The 14,808-nt window shown below is 47.9% G+C and overlaps 1 protein-coding gene across 3 annotated transcripts in view; it reads right to left on the bottom strand.

The window, feature by feature from the left end:
• Positions 1-697: 697 nt before the first annotated feature.
• The window catches only part of kif19 (kinesin family member 19), a 42,995-nt gene continuing 28,884 nt past the window's right edge, over positions 698-14,808 (bottom strand). Inside the window, exons 8-20 of one of the 3 annotated variants that reach the window (XM_004080613.5) lie at positions 13,740-13,886; positions 13,541-13,663; positions 13,306-13,462; positions 13,045-13,219; positions 12,710-12,908; positions 12,361-12,631; positions 12,163-12,287; positions 11,925-12,085; positions 11,755-11,848; positions 2,457-2,574; positions 1,897-2,285; positions 1,549-1,714; positions 698-1,459 (exon numbers count right to left, since the gene is read on the bottom strand). In XM_004080613.5, the coding sequence (XP_004080661.1) occupies positions 1,338-1,459; positions 1,549-1,714; positions 1,897-2,285; positions 2,457-2,574; positions 11,755-11,848; positions 11,925-12,085; positions 12,163-12,287; positions 12,361-12,631; positions 12,710-12,908; positions 13,045-13,219; positions 13,306-13,462; positions 13,541-13,663; positions 13,740-13,886 (2,247 nt within the window). In that variant the 3' untranslated portion in view covers positions 698-1,337. Of the gene's footprint in view, positions 1,460-1,548; positions 1,715-1,896; positions 2,286-2,456; positions 2,575-11,754; positions 11,849-11,924; positions 12,086-12,162; positions 12,288-12,360; positions 12,909-13,044; positions 13,220-13,305; positions 13,463-13,540; positions 13,664-13,739; positions 13,887-14,808 lie in introns of all 3 variants that reach the window. The other 2 variants (XM_020711997.3, XM_011488344.4) reach the window with 2 other exon arrangements.

Raw genomic sequence — 14,808 nt, 5'->3', positions numbered from 1 at the left:
TTTTTGTTGTGAAATATAAAATATTCCTTTAGTCTCAAATTGGTCCATGGCATTTTTGCTTGATAATAACAAACATCTTACAATGATTGCAGTTATTTGGATAAATCAGTGTAATAAATCAAACTAATAATGTTGTTTTTGATCTAGAAGAACGGGTAAAGGAGAATAAGCTCTTTTTTTTTTCAAAGGTCCCGTTCCGATCATCATTTGAAAATGTTCTGGGTGGTCTTTTAAATATGATTTTTAGCTCAAATAAAAAAAAAAGACATTGTTTCTATAGAGAAGCAGGAAATATTAGGAAATTCACCTCTGAGTTGTGGGCCCTGCCCCCACTCCCCGTCATCTATAACTAAGCGGGTCTTTAAATAAAAACTGTAAAAATATTTTACAGTTTGCTTTTTTTTATACTTTAAGTATGACGTGGTCCACGGGAAAACCAATCTCTGAGCGTTTACTTGATCCAAGTGAGAACTTAATCCAGGTTTTTTGTGGGTCTGGAGAGTCTGGGAGAACATAAATAAAACATCCTAGCACTGAATTCAATACTTGTGAGGCTGAAAGCGTCACTTTTTCCTATTTCTTCACACGTCTCAGTGTCGCTTTGAGCAAATACTGCAGGAGATACCTGGACAGGTCAAACTGAACAAGTTAAGACTCTCCAACGTGGTAACCCAGCCTCCCAAGAATAAAATCAGACTAAAGATTTTTACATTTATTTTGATACAAGTAAAAAAAAATGTACAAAAAAAACAGAATAGAAAGTAGTAAATATGAAAATGTCAATATATTAAAAGAAAAGGCAACTGTTAAATATTATCCTTAAAAACAGCTAATCTGGAAATAAAACATCTGCAGATATGTCAACTACACAAACCTTTTTTTGGGTGTAAAACTTTACTCTAAAGGAGCCTTTCAAAATAAAACACTGACTACAACTAACACTGATGCTGACTGTGACAGAAGGCCGAAACTCCAAACCAGCAGCAGGCGCTGTTGGTTTTCTTCCCTTTACTTTGAAAGCTTAAGTCAGAAGGGCTCATCGCAAACACTAACCTTTAGAGAAACGACACATTCATCAAAACCTGAAAATACAGAACTACAGCTACTGGTAATCTGAGCTTGACACCATCGCAGCGTGAAAGCTAAAGCGAATACGTTTGACAGAAGACACACCCACTGTCTACTTAAGACTTTAATTCTGTCTGCACCCCCGATCATTAACATACGGGGGGGTGCAGGGCTGAGGCATCCAGCCTGCGTCTGGTTAGTGTCCTACATTCTATCGGTGTTTTCTTTGTCAGAGGTCGTCCCTTCAGGCTCAGGCAGCTGCTCCGGACTCAGTGTCTGCGCGTGCGCTGGGCCCCGGCGCCTGTGGTGGTGATATAGAGGAGGGGCTGCCGCAGCTGAGCTCCTCGCTTCGGGTTGTTCGCCGTGCTGGTGGAGGACTCGGCGTTGCAGCCTGTGGATCGAGTAAAAAAACACAAACAAAATAAAAAAACGTTTGATGGAAACCAGAAGAATTCCAGCGTTCTGCTGTTCTGAGTTTACCTGCTTGCTGGGTGATGTGGGGGGGCCGGACTTTAGTGAGGGGCGGGGCTGCTCTGCAGTGGGGGCGAAGCATGGGGGCATGGGGGCCGTTGATGTGGAGGTGGGGGTCAGATGTGCTGTCCAGAGGGCGAAACCTCTGAGCTGTGGTTGTTTTAGCATGAGGCAGCTGAAAGATAAAAGAAAAAGATTCTTTTTTGTATTTTTTGGACTATAAGTCACAGCTAAGGCCAAACTTTTGAAAGAAAAAAAAAGAAACGTGACTTATACTCTGAAAAATACAGTATTATTATCCATTTTTCACAGTTGAGATGTTTCCATAAAAATCTAAACAAACTTGAAGACACTCACGGCTTGACCGGTAACCTCAAACGACCGTGAACGCCTCTTCTTGCGGCGAGCTTCAAAGTCGACCTCACGAGGTGTCTGCGTCTTGGTGGGGACCTGACGGTTGCGGGGGCGCGTCCAGGTGGCCTGCAGGCCGGGCCCCTCCCCTGTGCTGCTGGACAGGTTGTCGTCTGAGGTGGCATGTCTCAGCTCGGGGCTGGGTTGCCTGCCACACCGGGTCGGGAAGCCTCTAGGGGGCGCCTCGCTCAAGGAGAGGTTGCTCTTTTGCTTCTTGGGGTCCAAAGGGGAGGGGGCGTGCGGCAGCCGCAGCACATCCACCTCCAGGGCTTTGGAGCGCCGACGCGCCGCTTTTACCGCAATGCTCTGACCTCCCTTTCTGATCTGTTGGCGCTCTGTGCAGATTTAAAATTTCACTCAGCAGGTCACACACTTCACTCCTCCTCTTTAAACGACATTTGCAGCTCCTAAATGCGCTGGCATTACTGCTAAAGCCGACTAAAGGCTGTCGGACTGCAGGAATCCCCATCCCGTCCGGAACAATGCTGCTGTAGGGGTCGTCTTACCATTTCGTGGCAGGTGGATGTCGGCGCCGGCCTCGCTGCTCTCGGGCGAGGAGTCCAGGTGGCTGCTGACGCTGTGGCTGAGAAGGCTGTAGCTCAGGAAACTGTCAGGAGCCAGAGGCTGCAGAGAAAAACATGCAGAAGAGTCTTTTAGGACCAGACATTTAGCACCATTCTGTTCTGACTCACAGCTCAACTCTAAAATATTTACTCTACAAAAACAAAACATTTTAACAGCATTTGACAGAACATCACACATTTTCTACTAATGTATTCTTCGGAGTATGAGTCACATTTTTTGCATATTTTGCAGGAGGATTGACTTATACCCAGGTGAAACTTAAACGATGAGGTTTTTTCTTCTTACGCATTTTTTCCCCCCATTTTTTATGATTTTAACCCTTCAGAAACCAGGGCCAAGATCCCCATGTTTCTCTACTTGCATTTTCAATTTAAAAGAAGTTGCTGTTCAGCTGTCTGCATATCCCTTCAGGGGTCGCCACGGCGAATCAGCTTTCGTTGATTCGCTGTGGCGGTTTGGCAGAGGATTTTTCACCGCATGCCCTTCCTGACACCCCCCTATATTTTATCTTGGCCGGGGACCGGCACAGAGTGGTGGCCTACAACAGCGAGGAGTGGGACTCCCCATCCAAAACATAAGAAGATGGTCATTGGAATCCTGACAGATGATGGAACATGAGGTGATGCTGTAGTATCGCGAGACCCAGCGAGACGAGTGTGGTGAGTCGACTTGGCGGCGCGTAAGCATTTGAACAAACATTTTCGATCTTGTTTCATTTTTCCGCCATATTAAAATATTTCCTGCTAACTAACATAACCTGTTAAGAGTATTAAGCTTCTGTCAGCCTGGAGGACCTGGAGAAATTCATTGACGAGTGTTTTAATACCTGCAACATGGTGAAGCCCAGAACCGCCACCACCACCCCCTCCGCCAAGCGTGAACGGCCTGAGGACTCTCCCGGGGCTGTGTCCTCTCCAGGCAGCGGAATGAGCGATATCCTGGATTCGATTGACAAAAAGCTCTCCAGCTTTGATGGCCGCCTCAATCTGCTGGAGATCCTCCATAGAGAATTTCAAGGTCTGCGGGAGTCTCTGGAATTCAGCCAGCAGCAGGTGCGGGAGCTCGCAGCGGAGAACCAGGCCCTCAGAGAGACCGTGAAGACCCTGGGCAATGACACCGCCCGTCTCTCCGAGGAGAACCGATCCATCAAGGAAACCCTCCTGGATCTTCAGTCGAGGAGCATGAGGGACAATCTAGTGGTCGCGGGGGTTCCAGAGGAGGCAGGAGAAGACCCCAAGGCCACCGTCAGATCCTTTTTACAGGTCCACCTGAAGCTCCCCAAGGAGGAGGTGCAGAAGATCTCTTTCCACAGGGTTCACCGCCTCGGAGGAAGAAGGTCCGACCACCAGCGCCCGCGTCCTATTGTGGCTAAATTCGAACATTTCAAACAGAAGGAGTTGGTGAAGGGCCGCGGACGGGAACTGAAAGGCACGCATTACAGCGTGAATGATCAGTTCCCGGCAGAAATCCTCCGCAGAAGGAAGATCCTGTTCCCGCTGAGGAGGAAGCATCTTGCTGCTGGTTCGAGAGCGATTGTGGCCGTTGACAAACTTTACGTGGACGGCCGGCTGTTCCGGGACCCGGAGATCACCCCCTGGCTGTGCTGAAGGCTTTCAGATCCGCGCTGAGAACATCTGCGCTGCCCAGAAGAAACCCGCTAAACTTACTTCAATGAATGGAAAACCGGATCATCAATAATCCACACCTCGATCGCAGGAAAACAGTCTTTTTTTCTCTTCGTCACCTCAGTCCCACTGATGTTTCTATTGTTGTTTTGTTGTTGTTTTCGTTTTCCCTTCTATCTCTTTTTTTCTTTCCTTTACTCTCCCCCCCCCCTCTCCCCCCTCATTATATGTAAATCACCTGGAAGCAACTCATCCTCGGTAAGTATTTATTTATGCACGGAGCGGGCGCGCGCACACACAAGCGCACACAGGGGCGTGCACATGCGATCCCGCACACACACGCCGACATACTCCAATCACCTCACACAGGCTCTCATAGGACGCACGCGACACGCAGCTCACATAGCCAGAAAACGTTCACGCGCACAGCGCTTCTCAATGCGGGCACGCGCACACGGACTGGTACACAAGCACTACTTAGCTTTACACCTTTTCAGTCAGAGCAGTTATGAACAGTCTTAACATCGTTAGCTGGAATGTGCGTGGACTTGGCTCTGAGCCAAAGAGACTGAAAGTGTTAAATCACCTGGATGGTCTAAAAGCAGATATAGCTCTACTGCAGGAGACCCATTTATCAAATTCTTTGAATCACCTTATGTGCTGCTTACAATTTCCAGTTATATACTCTGCCAGTTACAACTCCAAACAACGAGGAGTTGCTGTTTTAATTAATAAAAATCTTAATTTTACTCATAAGGATACAGTTACTGACCCAGAAGGCAGATTTGTAATCATTAATATATCCATTCAGAACAAGGACTTTTGTATAGTGAGTGTATACGGGCCTAATGTTGACGACTCTTCCTTCTTTCACAGATTCTTCACCTCACTCTCAGTTCACTCTGACTCCACAATCATTATAGGAGGAGACTTCAACCTTGTTTTGGACCCTGAACTTGACAGACTCAGCACAGCAGCAAACCAGCGTACATGGCGATCTGCAAGTATTCTAAAGCAGTACATGAATGATCTGGGTCTCTGCGACGCGTGGCGCTCATGTCATCCAAGCACTAAAGGGTTCACCTTTTTTTCTCCAGTTCACCACTCACACTCCCGTTTAGACTATTTATTAATCAGTAACTCTCTTTTAAAAAATATTCAAAGCTCCAATATCCATCCAATTATTATCAGTGATCATGCACCAGTCTCTGTAAACATTTCTAGGGAAAAATCCACACCCTCTGGTACAACCTGGAGGTTTAATACGTCTCTGTTAAAGGACCAGGAATTTCTTGAATTCTTTAAAAAAGAGTGGGCAACCTTCTTAGACTTCAACAATACTCCAGACGTCCCACCGTGCGTTCTTTGGGAAACAGCAAAGGCAGTCATGAGAGGGAAAATCATTTCTTATTCAACGCACAAAAAACGCAAAGAGAAAGCAGATTTATTAGAATTAGAAAATAAAATCAAAACCCTGGAGACTGCTTCTGCTGCTTCTGCACAGGAACACATTCTGGGAGATCTGAAAAATTTAAAGCTGCAGTTAAATGACATCATCAATAAACAAACACAATTTCAAATACAAAGGCTACGACTTGAAAGATTTGAAAACTCTAATAAATCTGGCAAATTTCTGGCTAATCAGCTTAAAATTAATAGAGAAAAATCATCAATCACCTCTATTATGGACCAAACAGGAAATGTCACCCATGACCCGGTCAAAATTAATAAAGCATTTGAAAACTTTTATAAAAACCTGTACACACCGCAGATCAATCCGTCAGAGCAAAGTATTGACTCATTTCTTAACAATGTAAACCTACCCAGGCTAAATGAGGATCAAATCACAAACTTAGATTCTCCGCTCTCGCTGTCTGAACTTCATGAAGCTCTGTTATTTATGCCCAATGGTAAAGCACCAGGGCCTGACGGCTTTCCTGCTGAGTTTTATAAAGAATTCTGGGAACAACTGGCACCAACATTTTATAAAACTGTCACATCTATTAATGAGAGCCAATCAATGCCACCTAACATGAACTCAGCCAACATAATTCTTCTTCTAAAACCAGACAAAGATCCCACTAGTCCTTCAAGCTATCGCCCTATTTCTCTAATCAATGCAGATGTAAAAATTATCTGCAAAGCACTAGCACAGAGAATAGAAAAAATCACTCCTCACATAATTCACTTCGACCAGACTGGATTCATCAAAGGCAGACACTCGGATGATAATGTCCGTAGACTAGTTAATATAATAGACTTTGCCACCATTGAAAACCAGGAAATGACGGTACTATCGCTGGATGCTGAAAAAGCTTTTGACAGAGTTAATTGGAAGTTCCTTATTGCTGCCCTCCATAAGTTTGGTTTTGGAGAATCATTCATCAATTGGATCAAAATATTATATCACAACCCCAATGCATCAGTTAGAACCAATAAACAGACTTCAAACAGGTTTTTTCTTGGAAGAGGAACCAGACAGGGTTGCCCACTCTCTCCTTCTCTTTTTGCTATATTCATTGAGCCTTTAGCTGCAGCAATAAGACAGAATGAGAGCATTATAGGAATAAAAACCAAACACAGCCATCATAAAATTAGTCTTTATGCGGATGACATATTACTGTTTTTAAGGAATTTACAATCTGTAAATGAAACAGCAATGATCATAAATGAATTCTCCTCCATATCAGACTATTCCATTAACTGGAATAAGTCTGTTTTATTACCACTCAACAGGAATATGGAACAAAGACTCACAATTCCAGTTAAAACAGGAAATATCAAATATCTGGGTATCTACTTTTCCCCCAAACTATCAGAACTGGTGCAGCTAAACCACACCCCATTACTGAAAAGCATACAGGACGATCTAACACGCTGGACCAACCTGCCTCTGTCCCTTATGGGCAAGGTAGCCACGGTTAAAATGAAAATCTTACCCAAAGTTAATTATCTCTTCTCAATGATTCCCACACAACCGCCATTAAAATGGTTCAAAACATTAGACTCATCCATATCAAGCTTTCTATGGAACAACAAACCTGCAAGAATTAGTCTAAAAACTTTAAAATCTGCAAAAAGCTGTGGAGGATTAGAACTACCTAATTTCCACAAATACTTTCTTGCAAATAGATTACAATATATCTTAAAATGGTTAAAAAATAATCCAGAAACCAACTCATGGTTAGACTTGGAACAGGCGTTATGTGGAAAGATCAACCTTTCACAGCTACCATTTATTAGCCAAACAGTTAAAAAACAGGATTGTTTCAAAAGCATTAATATAAATGCCACCTTAACAGCCTGGTGGGAATTTCTCAAAATATCAAAATCATCAATTCAACCGTGCAAAATGACACCCATCTGGAACAACCCGGACATCCTTATTAACAAAAAAATGATTCACTTCCCAGCTTGGCAAGCAGGGGGCATAAAACAACTAGAGCACGTAATTATTGATAGAAGATTCATAACTCCCCAGGAACTTCAAGACAAACATGGAATAAATAACTTCTTGGAATATCAGCAACTTAAATCAAGTATTACTAAAAAGTATAAAATTAAAGACGACGATTTAAAGCTACCAGATGTAGTTACCACTCTGATTAATTTTTCAATGAATAGAACTCTCTCCAAAATATACAAACTTTTATGTAATTTAGATAACAATATTGCCCTTCCAACAAAAAAATGGGATGCAGATTTGAGCATCAGCACAGATGAAAGCTTCTGGTCAGAACTCTGTCTAAACACCTTTAAACTGACAAAAAGTCCAAATCTGCAGCTAATCCATCTCAAAACTCTTCACAGAATTTACTACACTGGACAGAGGATGTTCAAGATGGGTCTCAGTAACTCAGACATTTGCGAGCACTGTGATAATAATCTACCCGACAGCTACATGCACGCACTGTGGTTCTGCACTCCTGTCCAGGCTCTCTGGCAGCAGGTATGTGCCGATCTATCAGTCTGGCTTAAGGTTTCAATCACTGCCTCACCGTCACTTTGTGTGCTTGGTGACATGAGTGCCATCGATATAGAAGAAGGATTAGCATCCATCATTTTCATAACTCTTTGTATTGCCAAAAAAACTATTTTAATAAATTGGAAAAACAAGAAAAATATAAACATTAGTCAACACAGAAATCTGCTGTTTGATCATATCAGCTTGGAAAAAATGTCAGCCCAAAGCTCAAGTAACTTTGAAAGAATTCAGTCTCTCTGGTCTCCTGTGGTTGACTCCATGACTTAGGGGGTGGGGGGCTTGGTCGTCGCTGCTCCTTGCCCTTCTGCCGTGGTTTGGGGTGGGGGTCGGGGCTTCCGGTGCCTGGCGGGGGCGGTGGGGGGCTCCGTTGGTCGGGGGGTCGGGTCCGGTGCCTGGGTGGGGCGGGCTGGGGCGCTGCGTGGTCCTCTGGGCTTGGGTGTGGGGGTGCGTGGTGGGGGGGTGGGGTGGTGGTCTGGCTTGGCTTGGGGGGGTGGTCCCTTTGCCTGTGCTGGGGGGGGTTGGCGGGGGGCCCTGCTCGGGTGGGGGGGGCCCAGCGGCGCCGGATGGGCTGCCCATCTGCACCTGGGGCTGGGATCGGCCCTTCCCTGGCTCTGGGACGGGACGGGACAACCCTCTCGGGGCCCCCGGTCGCTCTGGGTGTCACCCGCTTCGGCTGCGGGGTCTGGGGTGGGGTGGGGTGGGGGGCTTGTCGGCCCTGTCCTGTGGGGGGGCGTTCTGGGGGGGAGGGGGGGCCCATTATTAGTACGGGTCGGGGGGGCTAACGGGTCGGGGTCTCCGCTGAGGCAATCAGTGGTTGCCTCGGCCGGTTGGCCTCCTCGGTCCCGTCGAGGCCTGACCACAGCTCTTCTAGGGCCGGCGTCTGGGGGTGGGGGCCTGGGCTTGCTCCGGGGGGGGGCGACGCTTTCTGGCTCCTCTCTCTCTGTGTGGGGCGGGTGGTGCCGGGCCTGGGGTGTCGGCGCCTCCGGGGGTGGGCCCCTGGGCTGGGTGGCCCTGGCCCCTTTGCTGGGGGTGGGCTGGGGGACGGCTGTTTGACCACCGGGGGACAGTCTACCAGCTGTCCCCAACTTACCCCCTTCCTTATATAACCTCATATTAGGGTGAGGGGGTGGGGGGTCTAGCCTGCGATGCGCCTTGGGGGGGGGCTACTTGGGAGTGGCCCCCCTCCTATGGTTGCCGTATGGAGTGGGCCCCCCCTCTTTCGGTTTTATTTGCACCTTAGACATGTAGGGTCCTTGGTAGGGGGGGTGCTTGGACATCACTGCAAGCAAGCAGCAGATGTCCTCCTGGCACCCTACCCGCCAATTTTAACCGCACCTTAGACACTTAGGGCCCCTTGGTGTGGAGGGTGAGGGGACATCACTGTGAGTAATCAGGAGATGTCCCCTTAGTGCCCTACTCGCCAATTTTAACTGCACCCCCCTTAGTACACACACCCCTCCCCCTTCAATATATACATTCAAACATAAACACACACACATGCACACAAACACCCTCTCAAGCACCCATACACGCACACACATTTTACAAGGAAGGTGGGACCTGGGTCCATCTGTCCCCTACCCCTTCCCTGGTGGGGGATGTGGGCCTCTTGGCGATGGCGGCCGTGTCCCTTGGGTGCCGGCTCCCTGGGCCCGGCGGTGCTCTCTCCGCGCGGTGGGGGGGTTCATATTACACCAGAGCCGGGGGTGTTCGTGTCCCTGGGGGGTGGGTCCTGGTCCTTGCCCCTGGGCGCTGGGCCCCGCCAAACTTCCAACATGGCCGAGCCTGGTCGGGCCATATTTATAACATCCCTTGTGGGCCGCCCTTTTTTCCCCGGGGTTCCCCCCTCCTGGGCGGGGGCGGCGGGCCTCTGCCTTGCTCCTACCTGGACCAACCGTGGGCCGGGTGGGTGGCTGCCTGGAGTGCGGAGCGGGTCTCCCTTGGGGGGTCCTGGCTCGTACCTGGGGTCGGGGCGGGGGGATGCCCGGAACTCCTGGGTGGTGGTGGGGTGCTCGTCTGGGGCTGTGGGCGTCCCTCTCCGGTGGGGCCCTGCGTTGGGCTCTTCCGGCGCGGCGGGGGGCTGCTTTCCTGGCTGGGCTGGGGCGGCGCTCTCTTTCCCTCTGCGCCTCCCTGCTCTCTGGCTCTGGGGGCCTCGCGGCGGTCCTGCTGGCCCTGGCCTGGGTGGCGGTCTTGGTCGCCCGGGGGGCGGTTGTTCCCTGCCTGTTCCCGTGTGGCGTTGGGGGAATTCCGGCTGCCGCTGCTGCTGCGGCGGGGGTATGGGTGTGGCTGGGTGCTCCTCCTCCTTCTTTTCACATTCCACCATCCATTTTAGAAGAACATAAACACTCACCTGAGCACAGGTGTTGGCTCACCTTTGCACTAATAGTTTGCATGATTGAATGAATGAAAGATTTCACACTAGTTGGTTTAAAGGCATAGGTATGCGTTCGTGAACACTATCTGTTTTGTGTGCATGTTGACATGTGGACATTTTTGCGGCTAGCAGGTGTGTTGACAATATTTGAGTGTGTGTGAACAGGCCCTGCCCTTTTTGTACTACATTTGAACCGTACCGTAACGATAAACAACCAGTAAGCCTGTCTGCTCTATGCTGCTTCATGGTCTTACCCCCTTTCCCCTCCGATTATCACCCTCCTACCCCCCCCTCTCTCTAACGTCCCTCTCTCTTCTTCCCCTCTTTCCTTTTCCGTCCGGTCCAACACCAAAGATTTTCAAACATGATTGAAATTAATAAAGTTTGGCCTCAATTACAAAAGGGGGTTTATTCAGACATACCTTTGGTTTGTCTGAAGATGAATAACCCCTCTTGTTAAAATAAAATATGTCCAACACAAGAGGCCCTCAGCTCTCATCTGTTTGCCTAGCTGTTGGACAGGACAAGTTAAAAAAAAAAAAAAAAAAAAAAAAAAAAAAAAGGAATCCTGACAGATGATAGATAGGCTCCGCCTCCCACACCAGGGGCACTTTGCACCTCAATGATGCTGGAATTTAGCGGCTGGCAAAGTCCCCCCCCCCGTCCTTTCTGTTCCGCCATAAAAGGGAAAGTCAGCCTTGTTGGCGTCCTCGCCGTCGGACTCCTCAGATGGTGGCACCTGTTCTTCCTCCTCCATCTGAAAATCAGCTGGGGAGGGTCTGACTGACAAACATCATCTGGCTAATAAAAAGATAACCTTCATCCAGAAACTAAAATAATTGCTTTTTATTTTGGTTTTTACTCCATAAAATTTAAATCCCAGAGTATTAAAACAAGTTGAAGTTTCTTCTGAACATGGTTTTATAACGCTGATGTCAGCCGTCATTTCCACATTTCAGGTTATTTTTAAAATAAATGTTAGCTTTTACACGTGCATTATAGTGCCGAAAATATGTAATTCCTTGTCTTTCTGATCACTGGAAGCTGCATTTATGTGATTTGTTTTTGTTTGATTTGAAAAAAGTGGATGCCTCACATCTTTAATGTGTTCTTCCAACAGGAAATCAGGAGGAGGGTTTGGAGATTAGACGATTAAAGGGAATCGTAGTCTAAACAGAAATCCATTGTGAGTGAATTCCCATCCACTTTCAGGTGACTCATGAGGGTGTTGGTACCTCTCTGTTGCCTTTCCCGTTGATGTGGATTGGGGGTGGAGTCATCACAGAGGAGGTCTTCATGGGCCTGACGTGAGGGCTGCCCCTAAAACCTCTGCCAGACAAAGGTTGGAACATGGAATGAGCGTTACATCTGAGATCGATGGAGGATTCCGGCAGTAGCTTCTTACAGCTCAGGTTCAGGCAGGATGGGGGGCAGGGTGTGTCTGCGCATCCGCGCCTGTCCTCGGTTGTTGTCGGACATGTTGCGAAGGCTGTCCTGGTCTGAGTCTATGTCCTGCATGCTGTCGCTACCCAGAACAGGAAGGGCGATCCTCGGCAGGGAGCCGTCCTGGAAAAGGTGAAAAGTATTTGTATTAGCTGGATTCCTGTGTGGTCGAATATTCTGCTCTGTCATGCTTTGGTTACCTTGATGGTGTGTCGGATGGACATCTTATCGAGGGCCATGACTCTGTCCAGCTTCCTGTCATCAAGCTCCCTCATATACATGTCATAGAGCTCCTGGAGATATGGAGGCACTGGCAGACTGTGGTCTGGAAGAAGGTAACCGAAAGTCACTCATGCTGAGATCCCAGGTCCCCATTTCTCCCCTAACATTGAACTCACCGTCGATAAACTGTCTCTGCTGCTGAATGATCTCATCACACAGGTGACTGTACTGCTCAAAGCGCTGCACCACAAAGTTTTTCTGTCGGATGACGTTGTCTTTCAGCAGCGCGTGCGACTGCATCTCGGCGTTCTCGATCTCCAGCTCGTGGACCTTACAGAGGAGGCCCAGGACCTCCCGCTGCTCCTCTGAGCTCACCCTCCGAGGCAGCAGCTCCTCCAGGCGTCGGGCTTGATCCCGCAGCTCCACAAACTGGTGCTCCAGCAGATTCTGATGACAGCAAGCAAGAAGCAAAATCGACAACAGTTTGGTGATACTATCCAGAGAGGAGACAAGAACCAAGCCAACCTTCTGCTTCTGAATCTTCTTCTGTTCTGCAGCCAGGAAGGTGAGGTTTTCTCGGGCCAGCAGCACGTCCTGGGTCTCTGTGGTGTCTGGGGGAGACTCAGTGGAGTCAGAATCCTTCTCGCTTTCATCCTTCTTGACGCTCTCCTTTCTCCTCTCTGCTCGCCACTTGCTCCTGCGCCTGCTCCTCTCCTGCTCCCAGCTAAGGAAGGAGAAAAGAAGTGGAAATTTTAAAGACGTATCAGAGGTCCTAGTTTAAAAAGGCGGAGGAAATGTTTTATTCTGTTATATTATTGTAGTTATGAGCTGCTATCATTTCACAAATCTGAAATGCTGACTCTGTAATGATGAGGAGGTGTTTGGATTTATCGATCTGGATCTCCATGTTGGAGTTCTCCAGCTCCATCAGGCTCTTCCTGATGTCCATCTGCTGGCGGAAAGCGTGCAGAAGCTGCTCCCGCAACTGCTCCATATCCGCTCGGCTTTGCAGGCCGGCGTGGGCCTGGACCTCTGCTGCAGGAGGTGCAGAGGAGAGAGCAGTCACTACGGTTTACACGGAAGACATCCGTGTCCAGCATTAAAATGGGAGGACAATGTACCCTGGACGTTGCGGATGTCGGCTCGCTCGGAGCTGAGCTGGCGGCTCGACTGCTCTGCGATCTTCTTTTTGAGTCGCTCGATCTCGCAGCGCAGGTCTGAGATGATGTTAGTGTACTGAGCAATGTGGTAAGACACATTCATCAGGTTCTTCTTCACCTAAAACGGCCAAAGAAGCACACACCATGTCATTATCAAACACTGGCATGAAAAAGTGATTTGTATTTGTGGATTTACCCGCGTTCGAATGCTTTTGGCACGGTCAGCGTACGTCAGGGTGTTCCGGGACTCCTCGAAAGCTGTGGATGCCGGGCTGATGTGAGCGATCATGACCGTTCGGCTGTTCCCACCCAAGGAATCCTAAAAACAACGACGGAGAATGCTTAAAACATGCAAAAATGTAAAGCCGAAGGTCTACAGGAATGAGCGGCGTTACCTTTAGGAGGCGCGTCAACTTGCTGTCTCGGTAGTTGACGTATTTGTTTCCATTTTTGTCGCTCAGAGCGTTGATACAGTTGCCCAAAGCGAGCAGGGAGCGGTTGATGTGGGCTCCTTCTTTCAACCTTTGACCTCTATTCTGAGTCTGAAAGAAGGCCATGATAGTATAACATGAAAGATCATAGCTGTGAAAAGAGACGACAGAGATCCAGCTTGACCTGTATAAACAACACTGGAAATACACAACAAAGGCAACATGTTACACAATGTCTGATGTTCTTTTTTTCCTGCCTTGCTGCATAGAACAATACGGTGTGACCACATTATGGAAACAGGAATTTATAAAACCACCAATTTGGGTAGAATTCAAGAACCTTGCTTTAGTCTTCCAGGTTGCTCCACTTGTTGCCAGTTCGTTACGGAGCAACACAAATAAAACTAAATCTGCATAAGAATTTCAATTGGACAACTTTTGTGCAATAAACAAAAAGGAGAACCCAAGCAGTGCGGTAAAAACAAACTGTGACAGCTGTGACTAACAACAGACCCACATGTTGGTCGACCTGCAGCAAAGCGCTGGAGTTTGTGCAGTGATTCTGTCTCTGGACCTGAGAATAAAAGGCTTAGTTGTGCTTCCACAGGAAATGGGTCAGTCAGGGTTCCCTTGGTAGCTAGATTTTGTTGTTCAGATCAGACTCTTTTCTTGACATGCTCTGAACAATCTACCATAAGCCAAAAGTTGGGTTTTTTCTTTCTTTTTCCCCCGGCAAAATGACCAGTTACTACAGGTGACAAATATGGTTTAAAGCTCAGTTTAATGCTGCATTCACGCCAGATGCGGTTCGTGCATCAGGGGCGTAGAGTTTTAATGTTAAGTTGATATACAGACACGATCTGGGGTCCTGCGGCGCGATTTGGGTGTCGGGCGCTGCGATCTAAAGGTAGAAAAGAAAATCCAACATGGCCGCTCGATGCAAAGAGTTTTGTCCTGAACTTCTATCCATCTTCTTAACCGGCTGGGGATGGCGGGGTTGCCGGAGACCGCCCCGGTTACTGTTGAGCAAAGG

Source organism: Oryzias latipes, chromosome 19 (genome assembly GCF_053564925.1).
Source record: "Oryzias latipes strain Hd-rR chromosome 19, Olatipes_Hd-rR_3.1".
NCBI lineage: Eukaryota > Metazoa > Chordata > Actinopteri > Beloniformes > Adrianichthyidae > Oryzias > Oryzias latipes.
Note: the sequence above shows the minus strand (reverse complement) of the source record. Positions and strands in the feature narration are given on the sequence as shown.